Source organism: Rhinatrema bivittatum, chromosome 3 (genome assembly GCF_901001135.1).
Source record: "Rhinatrema bivittatum chromosome 3, aRhiBiv1.1, whole genome shotgun sequence".
NCBI classification, from domain to species: Eukaryota; Metazoa; Chordata; class Amphibia; order Gymnophiona; family Rhinatrematidae; genus Rhinatrema; species Rhinatrema bivittatum.
The window spans coordinates 375541887-375567779 of NC_042617.1; the positions used below are offsets into that span (position 1 = coordinate 375541887).

The window sequence follows — 25893 nt, forward strand, 5'->3', positions numbered from 1 at the left end:
TTAGGTTAATTTCTCTTAGCATTTCATTGTCCGTTTTATTTTGGCCAGGTAGAAGGGTATAAACTCCTATTGTTATACTCTTCTGCAACACACATGGGATTTCAACCCATAAAATTTCTACTGTGCATTTAGTCTCTTTATCCTGTTGAACTCTATGCCATAACAGTTATTACAAATAAAAGAAGGTATACCACCAAGTATCAATTATAATAATGCAAGCAAAAAAATACCTGGTAACAAATATATAAAATGTATTCAATACATAATTAAAACACACAATCACATTTACATCATAGAAAATATTCTCCTATTAAAACTTTAGCCCAGTTTCCAAAATATTCCCAAATTTCTCAAATATTCCCCAAACACTGTTCAAATATTCCCAAATATCTCCAGTTTTCCCCAACCACTATTTAAATATTCCCAACAAAAGGCTCTTTTTTGCCGAAACATCCAGCTTCATCGGGGATATTACACATTAATACATATAGTGACAGCTGGTTACAATATCATTATGGATAAAAGCCATTCACAATATAAATAAACATGTACTAGGAGTATATTTTATCACATATTTGGCTTGTTCAGGGAGCAAGTGTTTTCGAGAGATGCCACCATCTTCATGTGCGGTGTGTTTGGTGCGAAGACAGATGGTTTGAGAGATGCCACAGCGAGAACAATTTCTAAATTGCTGGCATATGGCATTTGGCAGTTGTTAATGGTAAATCCGGAGAAGGCATCTGTGATTTTATTTTTAAGGAAGCAAGTTTATGAATGGAGAATTTATTGTTTAAGAAATAGAACATCAAGCATTTTACAAATGCCAGCTGCTCAACAGCTATAGGAAACTGAGTGTATTTATTGCTCCCTAAACAAGCCAAATATGTGATGAAACTGGTTAAGTTTAAGATTTGGTAAAATATATAACTCATGCATATTCCAGTATGGAGTCTCCATTGATTTTTTTTTACATAGCTCTGAAGTACTGTACCCCAAAGGAAATTTCATTTCCCCTAAACCTAACCTAACTAACCCCAAATTTTTTATTTCAGTACTTACTGCTCTGCTGGAGCAGAAGTAATCTGTGCTCCGACCGGCTGCTGGCACGTGCTTTCCCGGGACAGCATCGAATGGCGCTATCTCGCCCCCCGCCCCGCTCCCCTCGCCCCCCTGGCCCACCCCTTTTGAGAGGCCCAGCACTTCGGCGCAGACAGGGGTTTATGCGCAGGGCCGGGCCCATTGTTAAATGCGCATGGCACATGCAAGGCCTGGTCACGAATGTAAACCCCGAAAGGGTTTACATTCGTGACCAGGCACAGGCCTTTGAAAATTTACTTAAAAGTATACTGAAAACAGTTTAACTAAACATAGATTTTGCAGAACATTTGCAAAACCATTCCCAAAATGAAAGAGGCCCATATTCTATGTATGTTAGGAATTCCTTCAGTCAGAATAGAAAGCTTGACTTTAATATGGAACAGGGCCTTCTCTGTAGCAGGTCCAACCTTGTGGAACTCTCTTCCCGAACAAATCCAACTGTTAGCAAATCATAAAGAGTTTAAGAAAACACTGAAAATCTGTTAACAGTGCCTATAGAACATAATCTCAGTTATATATCCCTATGACTATACTATTATCAGAAACAAAAATAATATATATGTACTCTAATTTTAATTGTGTCAACCTTTTTTTGCCATAAATTATGTTTGTACTCTTGTAAACCACCTAGGCGGACATATATATGCCTTATTGTGCGGTATATAAAAAAAACCTTTAAAATAAATAAATAAATAAATAAATAAATATTCAGTGCCATTTATCTGACTAAATTCAGACCTAGCTGGACAAATGGAACTGTTTAAATATCCAGTCATGCTCACCACCTGGTATTTAGCCTGCTAACGTCTAGGGATGTATATTCATTGCTCCAGTTTGATACGTTTCGGTAGTACGTGTGTATCTGACGAATGGATAGTGGGTGCACAAGAACAAATGTATGTACGCTGAGAGTACATACGCATGCACTATTTGCTTCTGCATGCCCACTATCCATTCGTCAGATATACACATACTGCCAAAAACGGATCAAACAAATTGAACAATGAATGCACATGCTTACTAACTTTTTATCTACATAAGTCGGAGTGGGGTGAGGGTATTCTGCGATGGAGTTAGCTTTTGGCTAACTTAGACCTAGATTTATCAAAATGCTATAAATATCATGGAAATAGCACCTACCATAGAAAAGGGGGCGTGATTAGAATAATTTCCCTAATATCGCATAGGTATTTACCACAACGCTGAAAACATTTATCACACCGCATGTTATTTTCACATTGTATGCTGAGTAGTCTGCCGCAGAAGCATTAATACTTACAGAAAATGTTTTTATCACAAATGGCAGTTCGGGCTGCTGATCGAAAGAGAGAGAGAGGCTCACATACAAGTTAACTATTTATACCACTGTAAGAGGGGGCACTAGTAACTTGGGGTGAGGTTTAGCGGCGAGGTAGATTTTGGGGGAAAGTTTTACATGCTCAGTCATACGTACGAACAGCATAGTTGCCATCAGTGAAGATTTTATGTGATTTGGAGTGATGAAAGGTAAAAGAAGAGTAGATTTGTACCATTTACTCTCTACCTAGCTAGGTAGAGAGTGCATCAAGCTAGGTAGGGAGAACATGGTACAAATCTACTCTTATCTTTCATCACTCCAAATGACAGTAAATCTTCACTGACGGCAAATTTGCTGTTCGTACCTATGACTCTGTATGTAAACCTGCCCCCCCCAAAACCTACTCCATCCCACAAACTTCATCCCGAGTTCATAATGCCCTTCTTACAGTGGTATAAAAAGTTAACTTATAAGTGACCCTCCACAAAGTCTCTCTCTATTTCTCTCTCCCCTCCCCCTTTTGAACCAGCATTTGTGATATAAACCATTTTGGCCAGTAATGCACAGCTAACGTAGGCCTAACGCACGGAAAAAAGGTGTAGTTATTTCCGGCATTAAAACCTGCATTGTTGTGTGTTACCTTATCGCATGCCATGTTAACTGATCCTCATTTCCATTTACTCTGCTCAAACTCCTCCCACTCGAATACTAATTTTAAATTTGCATATGCATTTGCAATGCGGTATTTTTTGCATGCATTACGGTGTTATCATGAATGTTAGGGCCCTAACGCGAGCGATAACGCCCTGATGCATTTTGATAAATTACCCTGTTAGCCACATAAATGCCAATTTTCAGCATTAGCCAGATAATAAGGATAAGAATTGCATGAAGGCGATCCTAAAGTTACCCAGATAAACTTTTCCAGCTAACTTTGACTTAGCCAGATATATTCTGCAGTGCGGGCAAGTTAGCCTCATAAGTTTATCCGGCCAACTTAGCCAGACTCCCCACAGCTGGATATTGGCTTCAAAATATTACATCCGTTTGGGAAGCCACTAACTACAAGAGACAGTAGCTAGGACTTTGAAAACAAGAAGCAGTGCAGATCGTGAAACTTTCACATGAATTGATTTTTTTGAATCCATACCTCTAGCACAGAGAAAATAACCTGGTGCAGCTGCAATCCCTCTGGAACTGGAAGATGAAAAATTGCAAAGTGTCGCTGCAAATAAAAAAAGTAATGCCAATGAGTGTCACTAATACATTTTGTGGATTTTTGCTTGTGATCATCATTTACTTTTTCCTACCTTTTTTTTTTTATTTCTCTTCTTGCTTCTTCCCCTTAAAGAATTCCTCACTCACTCTCCAACCCTTCAGCCAGCTCTGCTGAATCCCCTTTTCTGTGGACAGGTCTAGAAGGCACATGTTGCATGATACTGGACTGGCTCTAGTTAAGGCATTGCTACTGAGTAAGATGATGACCGGAAGTTTCAAGCACTGCCTTTTGTGCCTCGATCTACAAAGACAAACATTGCTCCGCCTTCCCCTGTGTTTAGGGTTACCAACTGTTTCCATGTTTTCAGGACCCTGCCTATATTCACTTAGGGGTCGATTTTAAAAGGTCTATGCATGTTCATGTGTGCGCTATTCCTGGTGCACGCACATGGACGCAGCTATTTTATAACATGCGTGCGCTGGTGTGCGCATGTTATAAAATATGGGTCCTGTTCGCAGATGCTGGTGGCCTCCTGCGCACGTGGGGGGAGGGGGGAATTTTAGAAAAATACACGCAGCGACACGATCGGGCCTAAACCAGTTCCCTCCCAGTGTGCACCAATAAAGGAGTAGACTGGGAGGGAACTCCCCTAACCCTAACCCTATCCTTCCTCCCTCATCCCCTCTCCTCTCCTCCCCAACCTCTAAACCTTTCCTAGCTTTGCTCAATTTTTTTATTTCAATACTTACTGCTTCTCTGGAGTAGAAGTAAACTCCATGCGCTGGCCGGCTGCTGGCACTCACTTCCCCGGGACAGTGTCTAATGGCGCTGTCCCGGCCTGCTCCCTGCCCCCTTGGTCCGCCCCTTTCTTGAGGTCCGGCACTTCTGCACGTATCGGGAGTTACACACGTGGCTGGGCCTTTTCGAAAATGCGTGCAGTGCACCCAGGGCCCAGCCAAGTGCGTAAACCCCCAATTTTATGAGCGCGGCCAATCAAAACTTTGGGCTTTATAGTTCTGATTTCCTTAAGAAAAGCAGTTTAGGCTTAAGAGGATGATGCCATGTTTTCACATTACAGTCTTATGCAATATTCTGTCCTTTCTTTTAGTACATTCTTAAGACAAGTAGGACCCGATGAGTCAAGGAGTTGATTTAAAAATTAATATCAACCTCAAAATTAATTGTCTTCCACCATCATAGAAAGTATTTACATTTGGGATGAAAACAGTTTCTGCAGGATGTTAAATTAGGATTGTGCCATTATTTACCATAAATGGATTTCTTTGGCCTATAGCTGAAGAAATGACATATTTTATATTCTCATGCAAATGAATGACTAAATCCCCAGCTTACTCCTGCAGCTTGTTTCTATATCTTGCGATATGCATTTCATGCCTCTTCATGCTTTATCAACATTAGCACATTTTCAGAGGAATCTCTCTCTAATGTTACTCCTATTCATCATAGACACTGGTTCTCCAACTACTAAAAACATTGTGAGGTCAATTTTCACAAGTTTTTGCATGGATAAACATTATAGTTATCCATGTCAAATCTCCTTTAAGGACTGCCCCAGTGTATGGAGAAAGCACAGTGACTGCAATCCAATACATAGCCTATAATTTGGGTATTACTATCCTGTTTTCTTGACTGTGATCATAGATCTAAAAAGTTGATGACTTGCTAATTTAGCAGAGTAACCACAAAACTGGGTTAATCAGGCTAGATTTTCTTGAGCAAGATCACAGATTGCAAAAAAAAAAAAAAAAAAAAAAGATTTGAAGGGAAGTATTAGGAAGTTTTATGAGACCTGAAATAAGAGTTGTGACTTTGAAAAATGTCCTGTTTTTTTCCCCATCTTGATTTTTTTTTCTAATGAATGATTGTGATTAAGGAAACTTTCTCTGATCAGTAAAGGAAACTTTGCCCTGATGATAATTGGCAAAGCTTTACATTTCAGTAGCTTTGCCTGGGCTTTATGCTGTTAAATTCACAAGTCGACACTGTCAATATTTTGACATTTTTTCTTAAAGCTCATGGCACATTTGCATGAGCTTCATTACTCACAGCATGAAGGACTCTACATCATATAGCGTCCCACAGTGTTGTGCCCTTTAGACATAAGGAGCACAATTCATACATAGTGTACCATTTCTCATATTTAAAACTGGCCACCGTCATTTTAATTGTACGCACTTTATGCTGGATTCTTTTTTTTTTTTTTACAAAAATTAAAAACAGAAAACATTTTAAAGGATCATTTCAGATCGTATCACATCCTTCAAGGTGCAAGATCCATGTTGCTTACCAAAAGTCTTTGGTTGAAGGTCCTTGGTGTGCTGCTGGCATATTCCCGTAGTGACATGGCGGCCTGCACCACCAGACCTTGCAGTGACTGCCACTCAAAAGGCTTATACGGTTTCACCAGAACTTTATCGTCTAGCAGCAGCCTCAATAGCTAAGGAAGAGAGTCATATGGTGAATGCAATACCAGAAAAATTATAACAATTTGAATAGTGTTTTTTATCCAAATAGGATTCTAACATGCCAATAAGCAACCATCACTGGGAGAAGGGGAGTGAGGAGGGAGCTGGGACGAAAGGGGTAAAGAAGCTATGTAATTATTTTTTTTTACCCAAACACTGGTGAATTAACAAAGATGCAGGGACATACATTGACTTGCTTGAAGTCACACAAGAGAGTCAGTGGGAAATCAGGATTTCAATTCGCCAGTCTGGGAATTCTCCAAACCTTCTCTTGGTCAATACACATACTATGAGTCAGATCTAAGGAGGCTGGTTAAGTTTTGCTAGTTCAAACATTGCATCTGTTCCTAATTTGGAAATAGTCTTTTATTTCTGGAAGGCAAACTAAAATACCACCACAAACTATAAAGAAAAAATAATTTTCAGAAGGAATGTACATCCATTGTATTATTTTTGAAGGATTTGGCAAACATTTGGCAATAAAATGTTTGTTTTTGGGGCTAATTGAAGTAGGGAATTGCCTTAGTCCATGACGGTAACTTTCAAATAGCTGCGCAGGCAAAAATGTATGCCGGCTCGCGCCCAGAGACGCAGCCATTTTATGACATACGTACGTATGTGCATATATAACTGGCTGTACACGCATACATGTATGCGTGTACAGCCAGTTATATAACTTGCCTAATCGACTCCTCTGTGTATATTGTATATAATTCTTACCATGTAAGCAATTACTCTCTGCTTACATGCACTGCTCTCCAGTTAGAAATTGTTAATCTATCCCTTTTTTCTAACAACCTTGTTCCACATCCCCTGTTGTAATGTAACTTTCGCTTTCAGTGTTAACTGGTTTTCCCCCTTGTTTATTGTAAACCGGTACGATAAGACCTGGTCTTGAGCATCTGTATATTAAAAGAACTTAAATAAATAAATAAAATAAATACATGTGTGCACAATTGTATATGGACGCCTGCATGTGTGCACAATGCTGCCTCTACTGCGTAAGTGGTTGGATTTTATTAGATACACGTGCTAATGCAATTTCCCTTTTATCCAGTTCGCTCCCAGTTCATCCAGACAACGGATCAGATTTGCTACCCCCCACAGTTATTTAATCTCCCTTTTACCCTTTTAATCCTGATCCTTAAAACCTCTGCTGACTTGCCTAGTGATTTTATTTTAATACTTACACATCATCCATAGCAGAAGTCAAGTTATGCGCACATTTCAAAGTAACTTCCCGGAACGCCATCCTCCTCCTAGACCACGCCCATGCCCTGCCCCTATTTAAAGTTTTTGATTCGTGCATGTACCGGAAGATATGCGCTTTTTAAAATCGATGAGGCGCTCCAGCCAGAGACATGTGCGTATCTCCTAGGTTTCATGCACGAAAAGCTTTTAAAATCAACCTTTATGCGTTTGGGAAGGAGAAGGAAAAGGAAATTTGGATTTTTAGCTCACTTTTTCAGATTTAGGTTCAAGGTGACTAACAACATTTTTACAATGTAAGGGCAGAAATGGAGAGGGTTTGCACCTGAATCATCCCTGGGGCTTGTGAAGAATACTTCATTGTTTGTAAGAAGGTGAGGCTGCATCCAAATGGAGTCCCAGCTAGAAGATGACACCTCTTCACCACCCAGGTCACGAAGAAAGATTGAAAATGGAAGAAAGGTCTCTGGGGAAACGATGTAGGTGGAAGTCAGACACTGGATCTGGCCTGGTTTTCTGATGGTATCTGTTTGGGCTTTGCCCATGGCACCCTGGGATTGAGGCTTTACCTGTGCTGATCCTGTTAAATTAATTATTTCAGAGCCTTCTTGGGGTGGAAGAGGTGAAACCGAGTGCAAGTACTGAGAGGTGAATATTGCTGAAATGAACCTTGTACACATTATGTATAGGAGAAGAAAAGGATAAAGTGTTGTGATGACCAGAAGCAAGTCAGAAATTAGTATAGACTTTCCTGTATTTGCATTGTTTGTATGTGTTTTAATGATGTGTTTAATTTTAGTTACACTATAATTTCTTTTATGTTTTACTATTATACTATACTCCACTGAGAACTTTATCTTGGACTAGCAGAATATAAATGCCGTTTAAATATCTAAATAACCTGTAAAGTAAATCCTAAATCCAGTCAGCTTTATCATTTGAATGACTGATCAAACAGTTATATCTCCCTGAATCAACTCAGAAAGAAGGGGCCCTTATGTTTCTGGCCAAAAGTTTGCTTTATTTTCTGGAGAGGGAGGGTTTTTTTTTTAAAAACTTAAAATGGATAGTGTATAGATGGTGAAGGGAATATTTAATAAAACTGAATACTGTGCTTATACCTCATTACAGCATTGTACATTATTTTCATCAGGCTGAGGAAGGTTCAAATCATCTACAAACAACTGGAATGTTTTTCCATCTCTTGCTCCATAGATAAAACCTGCAAAAGAAAATGTTTATAATACAACATCTTTCTGAAATGTTTCAGCACACCAGTGGTATATTTTAATTACATAAAATGAGCACAACAATTTAGACTTCATGTATTGCACACACATCTAGCTCAGACATCTGAAAACGGAGTCACCAGAAGACATGCAAGCTTCACATATGGACCATCCATTTCTCAAAATGAAACAGGACTCATCCAAAGAAACTCTGATGGAGATCAGGGCCCGTTTAAAAATCGGGGCTCGGGAAATTAGACATTTGCAACAAAGAATCAAGAGAAAATCTCTAAGTGTGATGGCAAGGCTCTTTCTGAAGAAGAAATGCTTCTATTGACCTTTGATGAGAACGGGATAAAGAGAAGGGTATTCTCCAGAGAGCAGCTGGATGGTGTCTTACTCAGCCCTATGCCACCTGATGCTGAAATCAGTCAGCTATAAGTACGTGCGCATGGCTGCATGATTATGATAACAAAATTCCTGGAAAGTGTGAACAAGTTTCAGAAATGGAAGATCGGGGATAGAAATTATTTTTTTTCCTTCTCTTGTGCAGATTGGGGTAGATTTTTAAAGAAACGCGCACGAGGTACATTTGTGCACGCTAACCCTTTGAAAATCTACCCCATTATCTCTTTATCAATAGCTGTGCAAGAATGCTCTCATTTTGTACATTTGAATACTGAATAAGCCACTTTAAATAAAATGACAGATTAATGGAACAAACAGATGTCTAGAAGATCAGATCATCAGTATGTGATCATTCCTTTCTTTTGGTGAGACAGGGCCTTGCTGGTGTAGGTTTACTGTTATTTTCAAAACCTGAATTTTAACCATCTGGGGCTGGAGATGCTGCAGAAGCATCGCTTCAGCCATCGCACAATGGTGGCATCTAGTAACAGTCTCAGGGTGCATGCCGTCTGTGGCCGTCTGTGACCTCTGGTCAAGAATAGTCACTGCAATAGCTGAGTTAGATGGTGGGGCATGGGATGTAGGTAAGGGAGGGAGGATGGGAGGGCAGTGAAATTTATAAAACAGGAAAAATCCCTGGGTGTGAATAAAATCTCAATAGCTCAGCAGAGGTTAGATCTGACTACACTGGAAATCAAAAGGAGCAGGAGGAAACTGCCAGGCAAAAATGTAAAGAATAAAGATTTTAAATTTGTATAATAGGGAAATAGTAAAAATTGTAAGTTGAGGAAGAAAGGCAATATCCATTATGTATACTTTGATGTTCTATGAAATGAATGTTGCACTTCAGTTAGAGGCATTTTTCCATTTCTCTCTACAAGGCCTAATTATCAGGGCACAATAACAGTAATGCACATATTACAGATGTTCAATGCACGTTATTATCATTAATGAATTTGTGTTAGTACTAATGTGCTTTTCTCTCCATTAACTTGGACCTTCATATGAACTATTTAAATGAGCTGATAACATGGAAAAATATGCAAATCTCCTCATTTAAATAAAATGTGCACCTGCATTAATGTGGCTGTTAATGCAAAAAGAGTTTGCATTAAAACCACATATCAATATGCGATTTTTTTTTTTTCTATATATCTTTATTGGTTTTCAAAATAGACAACAAACTTTAACCTTTTACAACTGTGTTTTCGCAGAACCCCCCCCCCCCCCATAGAAAAACCTTAGTGTTCAAGGAGTCAAGGGACATAAAAGTTCGAGGAGTCAAGGGACTTAAGAGAATCTTTTTTTTTTTTTTGTTGTCCGTCCCGGGAATCGCCAGTGTTGGCCCCATGTTGGTTGCTGTAACAGTTCATTTTCGTGCCTGTAGGTCGTTGGAGGTGTGTCTTCCTTGTCATATAGCCGGCAAAAACTGTGCACTCAGACATCTGGTAAAAAACCCACCTTCGGGGCCAAATACTCCGTAAAACCTGCCCAGATGGAATGAATGAGTACAGACCTCTTTGGAGTGTGTTTTGTGAGTAGGGCATGTTCCATAGAGCACAAGAGCACCAACTTTCGAAACCAATCTTCATGATTAGGTCTATCTGTTTTTATCCAATTCTTTAGTATGATTTGTTTACCCACCAGACCCGCTCGCATGATAAATAAGAGATCGGCGGTGTAGAGATGCGGATGTGTCGACTCCGCCATCCCAAACAGCCATAAATTGGGGTTTGGTGGTCAATATGCGATTTTAATGCACACGTTAGCAACAGTTTTAATGCACGATTTACTAAAGGTTTTCTGCCCTGTAGTGAATCATGTGCTATCTGTGCTGCTAATTCCTGTAGATTTAAGTAAAACTATACTATTAGGCGACTTCAATGCGCATATACTTACACCATCTACAGTTACAAACTCACTCTTAGATTCTTTCGCCGGCTTAGGATGGGAACAACTTATTAAAATTCCAACTCATATAAAAGGTCAAATTCTAGACCTTGTGTTTTTTAATCCACTCTCTTTCACACCAACTTTGAAAGATATTAAAGTTATTCCCATCCCCTGGTCAGACCATCACAGAATTCACTTTTCCCTTACCTTAGAGCATAGTAGACACACATCTAGAAAACAACCTACAATACTTAAAAGAAAATTTATCAATCAAGATTCATTTATAGAAGCAGTCACACCTAACTTACCTATCTCCATATCATCAAATATAGAAGACTCAGTATCAAAATGGAATTCAGCTATTACTTCAACGTTAGATCTGATTGCTCCATATAAACAATATCAAATAAACAACAGGAAACAGAAGCCCAATGCCCCCTGGTATTCAAAACCTCTACATCAACTTAAAACACACCTTAGAAAGCTGGAACGAAAATGGCGACATATAAGAACAACTGAAGCAAAAAACGCATATCGATGTACCCTCCGACACTATTATAAAGAAATAAATCAAGCCAAAAAACTCTATTATGGAAAGATAATCTCCAAAGCCAATGGAAATCCCAATACTTTATTCAATATAGTCAAAACATTAATCACTCCACATAACGAAAACTTCGCAGATCATGATACAATATTTTGCAATAAAATCGCCAATCACTTTAAAACAAAAGTAACCAACATTTCCATAGAATTTTCACAACTGCCCTATCCCACCTGTGTCAAGAAAGAACCTAATTATCAATGGTCCGAATTTACCCCGGTCTCTGACAGTTCAATTCAAACTATAATCAGCAAACAAAAACCCTCGAATTCACCTTACAATCCTTGTTCAGGAGCCTTTTTCAAAGCTATTGGTCATCATGCATACTCTTTTCTTAGTAGTCTAGTTAACCAATCGTTAGAAACAGGACAATTTCCATCTAATCTGAAAAAAACATCCATGTTACCTATTCTAAAATCAAAAACAAAAGGTACAGCCGATCTCAATAACTACAGACCTATTGCCTCCCTCTCATCACTAGCTAAACTAATAGAATCTGCAGTTTTACGTCAACTTTCCGACTTTCTATCCGAAAATAACATTCTCCACATTAACCAGCATGGCTTCAGAAAGGGACACTCTACAGAAACACTTCTTCTATCTACCTTTGACACATTATTTCGGGCATTTGATTCATACACAGATTATATTATAGTATTTTTAGATATTTCAGCAGCATTTGATACGGTCGATCACCAAATTCTCATTTCAGGTCGACAAGCAATAGGCATCACTGGAACAGTATTAAGCTGGTTTTCATCTTTTCTTACAGATCGCCCTCAACAAGTTAATATCAACCATCAATCCTCCACTCCCTACACAATTCCATCCGGCGTTCCCCAAGGATCATCACTATCTCCCATACTATTCAATATATATCTTCTTCCGCTTTGTCATATTTTATCTTCACTCACCCTACAATTCAAAATTTATGCAGACAACATTCAATTTCTTGTCCCCTGGTCCGATACTCTATCATTAGTCTCACTCTCCCTATCCACCATTAACTCTTGGCTATCTCATAATCGCTTAAAATTAAATCCATCAAAAACCGAACTAGTTCACTTAACATCCATTACAGACTCCTCTATAGGCCCACCATCTCATTTTACCTTCAATGGTTCAACCATCCCAATTAATTGTCATGCCATAAATATAGGTGTAACTATAAATACAGACTTATCCATGAAACAACAAATTTCCTCTCTAACAAAGAAATCATTCTATAAATTACAACTTCTGAAACGTCTTCGTCCTCTTCTTTTCTATCGTGATTTCAGAACTGTCCTTCAATCTCTTATCTTCTCTGGTTTAGACTATTGTAATGCACTTTATCTAGGTCTATCTGATTCATCAATTCACCCACTACAATTAGTTCAAAATAGTGCAGCTCGCTTATTATCCGGTACCTCCATTCGCAATCACATTACACCTATCTTACAATCTCTTCACTGGTTACCCATAAAATACAGGATAAAATACAAAGTACTCTCAATCATTCACAGCTTAATTTATAACTCTTCCTCCACCTGGCTTTGCACCTTACTCCGCATTTACAAACCCACCCGACATTTAAGATCACTTACTCAAAATCTCTTAGACATTCCATCACCACGACAGGCTAGATTAGATATTACCAGGAAAAGAGCTTTTTCAGTAGCGGGACCATCTCTCTGGAACTCTTTACCCAACCCTCTCCGTTTAATATCAAATCCTTATCATTTCAAAAAAGCTTTAAAAACATTCTTTTTTCAACAAGCATTTAATACTCCATCTAAGCATTTCCCCGATCAAAAATGAAGTTCTCATCTCCTCAAATTTCACCCATCAGACACATATTACCTCAACTTTCCACCCAATCATCCCATCTGCTTTCTTCTTAGGATATTTTAATCCAATAATTTGCCACCCCCCCCCCCTTCATCCCTTTTACCTTCCCTATTCTGATTACCCATGGCATGTTACCATTATTATTATTTTTTAGTTAATAATTTCTTTTTTTTAGCTAGCAATTATCTAGCTACTTAGCTAAATTTATGTATTTTATGTTTATTTTAGTTATATTTTATTTTCACTTTATTTTAACTTGTTGTAAACCGTTTTGACAAAATTTTATTTTAAAAAGCGGTATATAAATACTTTTAAATAAATAAATTCAAATCACAGTTTTAATGCCCTTTGATAAATGGATGTAAGGGCAAAAAATCTCTGACTAGCCTCAAACTTGCAGATTGCTGGGACAGGAGGCTGGACTTTGCCTGTCAGTTGCCAAGTGACTGATAAACTGCAGTTGAGCAGGCTAGAAGGCTTTGCTTGCAGCCTGAAGGTATGCTCTGCAACCGTGCCCCTGAGGAACTGGGTTGGTCTTCAGGGTTTACAAAAAGGCAATCTGAAGGCTGTTGAACTAGTGCGCTGAACCCCGTGGGTGATCCCATGAATTCTCGGGGAAGTAAGTTGTTGTCTGTTTATTGGAGAGGTTTATGAAGATACTGAACTTGGAGTAGACTACTGGAAACCCTGTTAAAGAAACCTCCCTTGAAGTAAAGTTATGGGGTAATTTTCAGAAGGATTTACATGCTTAAAACTGGGATTTACATGAACTTTTGAAAATTGCTATAATACATGCCATTGACTTGTTAATAGGTTTCGCCCACATAAAATATACTTGCTATAAATAGTATGTTACAGTTACATGCACAAATCTTTTGAAAATTAAATTCTCTGTGTTTATGTTTAAACTTGCATTCTGTAAGCCAGGATACTACTATTTACTGTTATCAACCTGAATAAAGCCAAGCTGGAACTCTACACCTTGTGGCTTACAGTAGTAAGAGGCTCAAAACTTGACAACTGGCTTATAATGCATTTTCCTATTTCTGTCATAAGAACATAAGAAATTGCCGTACTGGGTCAGACCAAGTGTCCATCAAGCCCAGCATCCTGTTTCCATCAGTGGCCAAACTAGGCCATAAGAACCTGGCAAGTACCCAAAAACTAAGGCCTGGATTTTCTATCAGCGCATGGCTTTCTGAATGCCGCGGTAACAGGGGGAGAAGTGGGGGGCAGGCCTGAGAAAGCCAGCAGCGATCGTACCACCGTGGTATTATCGCTATTGGGCACGCTTCTGGCAGCGAAAACGGGTCTCACTTTATCGCCGCCAGTGAAGTTACCACCGTGTCCGCCCTGACGCCGCCCCGACTCCTCCTCTTCCGGTCCCGCCCTGACTCCGCCCCTATCAAGCTATCGCACGCGAAAAGGGATGATTCGCGTGCAAAAAGTCCCTTTTTGCGTGCAATACTGATAGAAAATGACCCCCTAAGTATATCCCATGATACTGATTCTAGTAATAGCAGTGGCTATTTTCTAAGTCAACTTGATTAATAGCAGGTAATGGACTTCTCCTCCAAGAACTTATCCAAACCTTTTTTAAACCCAGCTACACTAACTGCACTAACCACATCCCTGGCAACAAATTCCAGAGTTTTATTGTGCGTTGAGTGAAAAAGATCTTTCTCAGATTAGTTTTAAATGTGTTACATGCTAACTTCATGGAGTGCCCCTTAGTCCTTCTATTATCCGAAAGAGTAAATAACCAATTCGCATCTACCCATTCTAGACCTCTCAAGATTTTAAAGACCTCTATCATATCCCCCCTCAGCCGTCTCTTCTTCAAGTTGAAAAGTCCTAACCTCTTTAGTATTTCCTCATAGGGGAGCTGTTCCATCCACTTTATCATCTTGGTTGCCCTTCTCTGTACCTTCTCCATCACAACTATATCTTTTTTGAAATGCGGCGACCAGAACTGTACACAGTTTTCAAGGTGCGGTCTCACCATGGAGTGATTCACAGGCATTATGACATTTTCCATTTTATTCACCAATCCCTTGCTAATAATTCCTAACATTCTGTTTGCTTTTTTGACTGCTGCAGCACACTGAGCCGACGATTTCAATGTATCACTATGTCGCCTAGATCTCTTTCTTGGGTGGGCGCTCCTAATATGGAACCTAAGATCGAGTAACTACAGCATGGTTATTTTTCCCTATATGCATTACCTTGCACTTATCCACATTAAATTTCATCTGCAATTTGGATGCCCAATTTTCCAATCTGACAAGGTCCTCCTGTAATTTATCACAATCTGCTTGTGATTTAACTACTCTGAATAATTTAATATTATCTGCAAATTTGATTACCTTAGTCGTATTCCTTTCCAGATCATTTATAAATATATTGAAAAGCACAGGTCCCAGTACAGAATATCCCTAAGGCACTCCACTGCCCACCCACTTCCACTGAGATGACATCATGACAATAGCTAGAGTATCAGCTGTCCCACACAGTGTGCCTGGTTATTCTCATCTACACTGCTCTAAAGATATATCTGAGTTGTTAGCCATATAAGCTTGACTTGCTGCAGGATACCACACCTTATTCAAGTCAGTTTTGTTGTCTACCTTCCTTGGCCTCTAACATCATGAGCAGATCTGTATACAAGCTCCCATGCTTTAAACCAATGTTTCCCAAACTTTTTAAGCCCAAGTCACACTTACATTAACAAAAATATTGTGTGGTACACCAAACTCTGCAGAGCATCAATGGGAATATGAAGAGGACTCAGATGGCCAAAAGAAGAGCTAGAATTGCACTGAAAGCCCCAACAATCTCTTTTCCAAATTTTAAAACAAAGGGAGAGAGTGGGCAGCGATGCACATGAGCCCTTCCCCATGGAACAGTTCCCTCTATATACAAGAGTGCATCACATAGAGTGCTCAGTGCACACTCTCTCCATCTGGGGACACATCAAAGCCTGGAAGGACTCCAAGGAAGAGGTGCTAAGTACATTGTGCATGTGCTGCACAACGTGGGGCCCTGCTGTCCATGACCTGAGTGCTGCCTGTTAATTCCCACTCTCCAGAGCCAATAGCTAGGAAGGAGATGCATGAGTGACTAGATATGTTCGCAGAAAAAAGCTCCTGCATGTTTAAGATGTTTAGACCAGTAGTGTCTCTTTTGCTGCTAAGTGCTGACCATTAGGCAGAGGTGACTTTTCCATGTGTAACCATCCAACCGGGTACATAAAATGATGGAATGGCACATTCCTGTTATGCAGTGGTCATCCATCCTAAATTTATTTTTGTGGATTCTTTAAACAGTTATACAGATGGTGAAGTGGAAGTTATGGTGACATCATGATGTAACGTGACTCTACATACACTTGTACTGTAAGGATAGGGAGGAAACCCCTCCATAATCTCTGACTCCATCCATAGGAATAGGCTGGCAGAATGATGGAGAAAGACACAGTGCATCAAAATTCCAAACAGCAACTTTATTTTCTGGAATATCCAGCCACCAAAATTATGTACATGGATGAGAAGATATTACAACGTTGTTATTGAACAAGTCAGAAAATCACGAGCTTCCATTACAGTGAATATTACAACTACTGCTGACCAGACGGGTCAACCTGTTATTCCCTCCACTGTCTTTTCTCTCTCCCAGTTGTAAGGGAGGGCTGAATTATCAGACATATTCATATCAAAACTCTCATCCAACAGGTACCAAATACAACAATTGCATTTCCCATAACATTACTCACAACTCCTGTGGTTCAGGGCCTTTTTACCAATCTCCACTTCATTATCCTCTCCATGCAGGTTCCCCTGGACACTGTTCTTCAAGACCATAATGGGCATATGTTCACGTGAAATCACCCCATTCGTGCTCCTACTCTCTTACAGGCCGATACAGTACAGTGCGCTCTGCTGGAGCGCATTCTTAACCTGCGTTTGGACGCACGTTTTCGACGCGCTAGCTTTACCCCTTATTCAGTAAGGGGTAATAGCACATCGAAAACGCACATCCAATCCCTCCCAAAACTAATAGCACCCGCAACATGCAAATGTATGTTGATGGCCCTTTTAGTTATTCCTGTGCGATTCATTAAGTAAAATGTGCAGCCAAGCCACACATTTTACTTTTAGAAATTAGCACCTACCCAAAGGTAGGCGTTAATTTCTGCCGGCACCAGGAAAGTGCACAGAAAAACAGTAAAAACTGCTTTTCTGTACACGCTCTGACTTAATATCATGGTGATATTAAGTTGGAGGTCCCAAAGTAAAAAATAATTAAAAATAAAAAAAAAATGTAAAATGGGCCTGCGGCTCGCGGGTTGAAAACCGGACGCTCAATTTTGCTGGCATCCAGTTTCCGAACCCGTGGCTGTCAGCGGGTTTGAGAACCGATGCCGGCAAAATTGAGCGTCAGCTGTCAAACTCGCTGACAGCCGCCGCTCCTGTCAAAAAAGAGGCACTAGGGACACGCTAGTGTCCCTAGCGCCTCTTTTTACCGTGGGCCCTCATTTAAATACTGAATCACGCGCACAGGAGAGTGGCCTGTGCGCGCGCCAGGAGTGCGGGCAGTTGCCCACTCTCCCGCAAATTTTACTGTATCAGCCTGTTAGGTAGTTCCTCTGGAGGAGGAAAATGCCACTCAACACTCAGGCCCCTGGCCTCTTGTTTCACCACCCTAGTAAGCTCTTTGGGGGAGGAAGAAATTGTTGCTAGCAATAATTTTATGGGTTTGACAGTTGCTTGGTTTTGATAGTAAATATAAATGTAAATAGGAGTGGAGGAGTAGCCTAGTGGTTAGAGCAGTGGGCTACGAACCAGGAGACCAGCGTTCGAGTCTTGCTGTTGTTCCTTGTGACCTTAAGCAGGTCACTTTACTCTCCATTGCCTCAGGTACAAACTTAAATTATAAGCTCTCTGGGGATAGGGAAATACCTACAGTACCTGAATGTAATCTACTTTGAAGTGCTGTGAAAAGTGGAATATAAGTCTAAAAAAAATATTACTATCCTTAACATAAGGCATGGGGTAACCTGCACAGAGTGGCAGTTACTACCATAAGAAACTTGCTGGGCAGGCTGGATGGACCATTTGGTCTTTTTCTGCCGAGTATACTATGTTATTGTGTGTCTTTCAGCCTCACCTGTGAGGTCAGAGACTAGGAGTTGTTAACATACAGACACTTTCCAGTGGGAAGACTCAAGGGAGAGATTTCTATAGCACAAGGGAGAAGTTTTGATACAGCAGAAGAGCCCAGAGGGCTCCCTGTTCTTTTTTTCTAACTTTCTTCCAGGGAAAGTGGCTGGGGGTCAAGGGCCAGGCCTTCAGGAGAGGAAGTAGAGCTTGGAATCCAGGAGGATTCTGAGTGAAAGAACCAAGAAGTGATATTTAATGAAAGGGGGTATTTATCCTTTTCATTAGAGATTTCCTTATCTGTTTTAAGACATGGACTTACAGTCTGGAACAGAGGAAGATTACCAGGCCTGTGGATTTACCCCAGGAGTTTCTGCACCAATGAGTGGCAGCAGAGGCTTTCAGACTATGCATTATAGAGAATTCTCAGGGGAGAGCCTCTCAGCCATAAAGAGGAGGCTTCACCTTCAACCAGGAGAATTTTTCTCATAAGAACATAAGAAATTGCCATGCTGGGTTAGACCAAGGGTCCATCAAGCCCAGCATCCTGTTTCCAACAGAGGCCAAAACCAGGCCACAAGAACCTGGCAATTACCCAAACACTAAGAAGATCCCATGCTACTGATGCAATCAATAGCAGTGGCTATTCCCTAAGTGAAATTGATTAATAGCCATTAATGGACTTCTCCTCCAAGAACTTATCCAAACCTTTTTCGAACCCAGCTACACTAACTGCACTAATCACATCCTCTGGCAACAAATTCCAGAGCTTTACTGTGTGTTGAGTAAAAAAGAATTTTCTCCGATTAGTCTTAAATGTGCTATTTGCTAACTTCATGGAATGTCCCCTAGTCCTTCTATTATTCGAAAGTGAAAATAACCGAGTCACATCTACTCGTTCAAGACCTCTCATTATCTTAAAGACCTCTATCATATCCCCCCTCAGCCGTCTCTCAGTTACACTGCTTGGAGAACAGGATCTACAAAAACTTACCCATGTACCATGGAAAGTCCTAATGGGAAGAGCATCAATAAAGAATATCCTGCTAGGCGTGCAAAAGGAGAAAAATGTCTAGTCTGCAGATTCCGTGACTGCAAACTATTGATTGTGTATTAGATTTTGTTTTCTATATGTTCTTATGTTCTATGGGGGCATTCTATGGGGTGTTTTATGTTATTTATTTATTTATTTAATACTCTTTATATACCGACTTTTCATGCAAGCATATCAAATTGGTTTACAGTAGTTAGCAAATATTCATTTAAAAATATTTGCATTTCCAAAGAAGAAAGGAAGTAAATACATTGTTTCATAATATGGTTCCTTATCATTCAGCTGTGCCCCTGATTCAGGAGAAGCATTGGATTGGGGGTTACATACAGATATGTGCAACCTTCCTTACAGGATAAACATCTCCTTCTTGCTTGCAGAATAAGCATTACTTCAGATTTTTAGGGGACAATTTTTTGTACCTACAGGTCTGCAAGATCATTTTCAAGGGGAAACTCCCTGAGGAATTTCCCTTTGAAAATTCAAGCCAGTGGAGGAATGTAGGTGCTTTGCATCCATGCACTTTTTACCTGCTTTGAAGCATTGGGGGGGTGGAGGAATTTTCAAACACGCTTTTTGCACATGTAAACTGTTTACCTGAATGAAATGTTTGGAAAATTGCCTTCTTAGAGGCAAATATCTGTGGATACAGAAGTCGTTTTACCTGAGGAAAAGGGAGCCTTCAATATTACCCAGCCTATCTGCGGGTAAAAGTGCATGCACTTTTCAACAACGTGTAAGTTTTTAACTGCAAAGATTGAGGGTGATCCCGGGGATGGAGAGAGAGCAGAGAAAAGAACAACATGGGTGGGTTTGATTGTATTGTTCGAAAAATTACCTGCAGAGAAAGCAGGCACAAATCTCTACAGGTAATTTTTCACTGGGCAATAATGAAAGTAAAAGTACCCGTGTACATTTGCTTTGATTTGGTGCAAACCCCGCAGGTTAAAAGTATCCGAGGAGCTTGCCCCTAGGCACCCAGTGTTGATTTCATCAAAATTCATCAAATTTCATCAAAACCCTAACTTCATTCATAACCTCAACTTTTTACTTCATTTTTAACTTAACCAAACTGAAACATTTTATAAGCCAGTTTTATAACTATTTAGCTAATAGCTTTAAAAGAAGTCAGAAAAAATAAAGAGGATGATATCAAACAAGCACAGAGAGATCAAAAAGCAGATTCTCAAAACTCATTTCTCACCTTGTCTGTGAACAATGTTTTGTCCTATGAGCTGCTGGAGATCTCTGGCCCTTGAGGACCCTGAGAAAACCATTCTTTTGATTAGTGTTTGGGATTTGTCTGAAAAGATCAAAGTTTACCAAGTTATATATTATCAGAAATGGTTTTAATTTTCCAAAGGTGAATACAGAAGTCCCATTTTCAGGGCCTGTTGAAGCATTAGGCAGAATAGGCGGCTGTCTAGAGCACCACAGGTCTGGGGGTGGCAGCAGCATGTCCTCCCTTTTCCCACCTGCATGGTCGAGAAGAGGAAGTGGTGTGGCATGACGGGACGAAGAAGCAGCCATGCCGCCACCATCAGCAGGAGGAGGAACAGCAGGACAGTGACCACCTCAGGAAGAAGTAGCATCGGCCTCGGGCCACTGTGGCCGTCAGGAACAGGAGAAGGAGGAGCCACACGGCCAGAAGAAGTAGCATGGGCCAGGAAGGGTTTAGCAGTATGAAGAGTTGCAGCGGGGTCTGTAGGAGCAGGAATAGATGTATCAGCCATGGATGGTCAGAAACAGGAAGCAGACAAACGTCAGCCCCCCGCAGCCCAAAGAAAGAGGAAGAGTCCTGTCGGCTGCAGGGGCTGAAGGGGAAGGCTGCTGCTGGCATTTGTGGCTACAGAGGGAAGAAAACAATGAACGAGAGACAGCATGAGTGTGGGAGAGCCTGCATGTGTGTATGAGTGAGAGAAAGCGCGTGTGTGTGAGAATGAGAGCAAGCGCATGTGTATGTGAGAATGAGAGCAAGCGCATGTGTATGTGAGAATGAGAGACAGCATGCGTATGGGAGAGCCTGCATGTGTGTATGAGTGAGAGAAAGCGCGCGTGTGTGTGAGAATGAGAGAAAGCGCATGTGTGTATGAGTGAGAGAAAGCGCGTTTTTGTGTGAGAATGAGAGAAAGCATGCATGTGGGAGAGCCTGCATGTGTGTATGAGTGAGAGAAAGCGCGCGCGTGTGCGTGTGTGTGTGAATGAGAGAAAGCACGTGTGTGTGAGAATGAGAGAAAGCATATTCCTGTGACTGAGAATGTGTGTGTGTATAAGAGAGAGAAGAGAAAGTTTGTGAGTACTAGCTTGTGGCACAGAAATGAGCAGCCAAGGTTATTTTTTTCTTCTTTTAAGTGCTTTATTTTCACAGTGCAACAAACCCACCAGTATTCATAGTTTGCAGAACACAAATCCAGCAGCCATGCAAAAGAACTGTCTTCCCCCATTTTATACAATAAAACAAACAGGCCAGCTATTCTTAAGGTACTGCCTATCCCTTCTTAATCATGTTCCTGGAGACCTGGGCCTCCCTTTGCTCTGCCTTCAGCCTACATTATATTCTTGGGCCAAAAGAAACAGCCTATACTTGGAATTCTCTATCTTTCAGTGGACCGGTTCCAGATAGCTAAGCCCTGTTCTCAAGGCGTTCTGGGGTTCCTGAGTATATAACCTCTTACACAGCCCGTCTCCTTTCCCCTGCTAAGCGATGACAATTTCAGGGCGTTTGGAAATCAATAGTTCCCAGGTATGGAGATTTGAAATGTTTTTTGTCCTTATTAGTTTTAATTATTGGGTGGTGTTTTATGTGTATGCTGTTTTGAAATATTGTATTGATGTTTGGGACATTTTTAGTTGAGATTTTAATTATTGGATGTTATTCTATTCATTAGCTGTTTTGAAATATTCATGTTTTTATAATTTCTATGGTTTTATGGTTTGTTGTGCTCCCCGGCCACGTTGGCTCCGCAACCAGGCCCGCTTACCTGGCGCTGCCTCGAGTTCTACCTCGAGTTCTACCTCGAGTTCTACCAGCGCTGCCTCGAGTTCCAGCTCTGTCCGCCCGCGTGCTCCATGAGCATCCCCAGCTCCCTCATGGCCTTTGGCATCGCAGCTCTCCTTGCGCTGGGGTTTGGCGTCCTCCTCGGCGTCGGCCCCGCCCCCTAGCACGCGTGCGCACAGAGCTCAGCTTAATTTAAAGAGCCAAGTGTGGGAAGACCTCGGGCGGCGCCCGATTCTGACGTCACTCATTCAAGGTATATATACCTCAGCCCAGCCCCTAGCTCGGGGCCTTGGCAATTGGGTTGTACACTCTGGTGTCTCTAGTTTGCCTTCCTGCAGTCCAGTGTCTTACTCCTGTGTCTCCTGTTCCAGTCTCTGTTTCAGTCTCCTGTTCCAGCGTCTCCTGTGTCTCCTGTTCCAGCGTCTCCTGTTCCTTCGTCTCTCCATTCCTGGTAGTACCCTTCGAACTGATTTCACAGTACAGACCTTTTCCTGTTCTCTGAGTAATCCTGCTCGCTGCCTGACCTGACCTCTGCCTGGAACTCAGACTACTCTGATTGTTGCCTGATCTGACCTCTGCCTGGAACTCCGACTACTCTTGACTGCCACTTGGAACTTAACCTTCTGCCTGATCTGACTATGCCCGGATTGACCTCTGATACCAACTCTGCTTTGGCTGACCATTCTGGACTGATACTCTGGCCTTGATCCTCGCCATACACTCGGACACTCTCTTCTGGCCTCCTGCGACCTCTGGTCTTGCCTGTCTGGACACCGACCGCGCACCCTTATTCGTGGTGGGCACTCCCTTGAACTTTCTCTCTAGGAGACCCTGCGAGGCCCACCTAAGACCAGGCGGCCAGGGTAACCAAGGGCTCAACCTGAGGGAACCCCGGATTGCTATTGGCGAAGCTTCAGCTAGCCTCTGTCTCCTCCTGTGCTCCACCTCCTGGTGGCAGGCGCTCTCCGGGTACGACCAGAGGGCCGTACCAATTCTGCACCAGGCCAAGGGTCCATTCCTAGCACAACATTTATACTATTGATTTATATTTCTTGATTTTATTGTTTGATTTTTTAGAAGGAATGCTAATGTTGCTACTAATCAATAGAAATCTAAAAAATGGGGAGGATGTGAGTAAATAATCAGATGCAGTAGATGAGTGCTCTTTATTGTGGCTTATATTAGTGAAGTATATATTTTTTGGTAAGGGTTGGTTTTGCCATTACGAGTATTTCTGTTTTTTCATTGTTGTATTGCATACATAGTCTGGCTTGGGGTGATTTGTTCAGTTTTTTATATGCATACTTCTATTTATAGTTTATGGTTTCTTTATTCTGTATTTGGTAAGGGTTTGTTTGTGTTACAAGGTGGTATATTCTGCTAGTGTGCAGTTTCTGTGTAAGGATTTATAGAAGTTTGGCTTTTCCATTTTCCTAGTGGGAGATGTATTGATGTTTTAGGGCCTGGTATAATATTTGTGGCATTGCCATTTCATAAGTTTTGTTTTTGCTGGTTGAGTGCTGGCATTAATTGCTGTTATGAGAGGTTTACTATATTGTAATTGTAATTTGTTTACTAATGGGTTTCTGAGTGCCAAGCCTATACCTAACACACATTACAATAGGCCAAATAGCATATGAGTTTCAAATGTATTTTTTTACTTTTTTTGCAGGGTTCTCTGGTTGGCACTATAGAATGCCACAAGTGATATTTTTTACTTCAGAAGACTGTTATTTGAATGTCCTTTTTCAGGTATAATCTATTATTATAAATGTATTTGTGGCCCATATGCACAAGAGTGTATAGAAGTTAACAGTGCTAACAGGTTTTATGGTAAAATAGAGGTTTCCCCCTTATGGGAAATCTGCAGAGCCTCAAACAGTATACAACATCTGTTGGAAGTGGACAGGATGTATAGATGGCAATAAGTTACCCTGGAGCCAGTGTAGGAATGTTCCAGGGCTCTGGGTCATCTGTTGGTCAAAGGGTGTTACCTGCCCTTCTTGACAGATAAGGGGGGACATCCCCTAGGGGCTCAGACATTGAAGGGAAGTGATATAACCCCTGACTCTGCTGAGTCTGGGGCTGCTCCAGATTGCAAGGGAAAGAGACTGGGTGGAGCTGTGATCCTCACCCAGGATTACAGAAGGGAGTAATGGACATGGGGCAGAGATTTTCTCCTAAAAATCTCCAGAGGCCTGAAGAGAAGAAGCAGAGGGTTGCAATACAGCCTGGAAGTTTAAAAGATAAAGCCTGTGCTCAACTGTGGTAGGAGCTTATCTGGACCAGGAAGACAAAGTGTGCCGGAGGGAACTTGCACTGGGCTCGGAGGATCCTGATGCTGCACCTCAAGGGATTTTTCCTTGAGATGAACAGGGCATTTTTGTGAGTATTTTGCTAGCTAAGGGAAATAAAGAGAGGACCAGGCTAGATTTGTTCAAAAGAAAAGCATCAAAGTAACCAGAGACACTGTGTTACTGTAAGAAGAAACTGTTACTTAAGGAAAAGAAGTTATAAGGACAAGAGTTAGAGATTTTCTGGAACTGTGATTGTGTTTAATTTCTACATCTGCTTGAGCTATCGTGATGTTTGACTCTGAAGATTCCTCAGTAAACAATTTACTTTTTGGAGCACAACTTGAGTCTGGAGAGTGATTTGTTTGTGTGGAGTATTCTCAGCCTGGTACTGGCCCTACAGGTTATCATGCCCCCAACTCACGGCTCTGAAGATTTGATCCCCCACCTTGGGATAGTGACCTCAATGCTCCCCAAGGCTGGGAAGATGATCTCAGGTATACAGGGGGTTACACTTAATTTTTAATTGAGTGTGGAGAGGGTGCAATGGGGGAGGGGGTGGGCAGATGCAAGGCTGTAAGGTTCATCTAGGATGCATAATACCCTTGCACTAGCTTTGCCCATTTTACTCATCCACATTTTAATTCACATACACATACCTTGTGTGCTGATGAAATCATTAATCATGGCCGTTTTCCCTGAACCTGGAGGTCCAATTAACAAGATATGCTGAGATCCCATGCTCGCATACTCCAAAAATGTACGGACCATTATCTGGAGGACACAATTTTACAAGCACATCATTTCAAATGTCCAAGTACAAAACTATATCAATGATAAAAAAAAATGAGCACACAAACAAAAGAGATTTCTTCAAGGTAATTTTGAGGTTACTGGAGGTTCTAGCCATGATATAAATTGGGAGCTCAGTAAACCTAAATATGACTGAATTTTTTTTTACAAAATTGCTAATACCAAAATTGAAACTAAACCATACATTTTGTCATGTAACTAAACTAACCATAGCCAATGAGGACTACAATATTTGGGTAGACTTGTGATAAGTGTTAAATAGAGAAGGGTGAACCTATTCAAATTAAATCTCTACTCCATCCAGATGG

At 40.9% G+C, this 25893-nt stretch overlaps 1 protein-coding gene across 1 annotated transcript in view; it reads right to left on the reverse strand.

The window, feature by feature from the left end:
* LOC115088599 (dynein gamma chain, flagellar outer arm-like) overlaps nucleotides 1-25893 on the reverse strand; it is a 535861-nt gene that overhangs the window by 209394 nt on the left and 300574 nt on the right. The window contains exons 59-63 of the mRNA XM_029596857.1: nucleotides 25432-25546; nucleotides 20685-20783; nucleotides 8431-8531; nucleotides 5923-6072; nucleotides 3546-3620 (exon numbers count right to left, since the gene is read on the reverse strand). Of these exons, the coding sequence (XP_029452717.1) occupies nucleotides 3546-3620; nucleotides 5923-6072; nucleotides 8431-8531; nucleotides 20685-20783; nucleotides 25432-25546 (540 nt within the window). The remainder of the gene's footprint in view (nucleotides 1-3545; nucleotides 3621-5922; nucleotides 6073-8430; nucleotides 8532-20684; nucleotides 20784-25431; nucleotides 25547-25893) is intronic.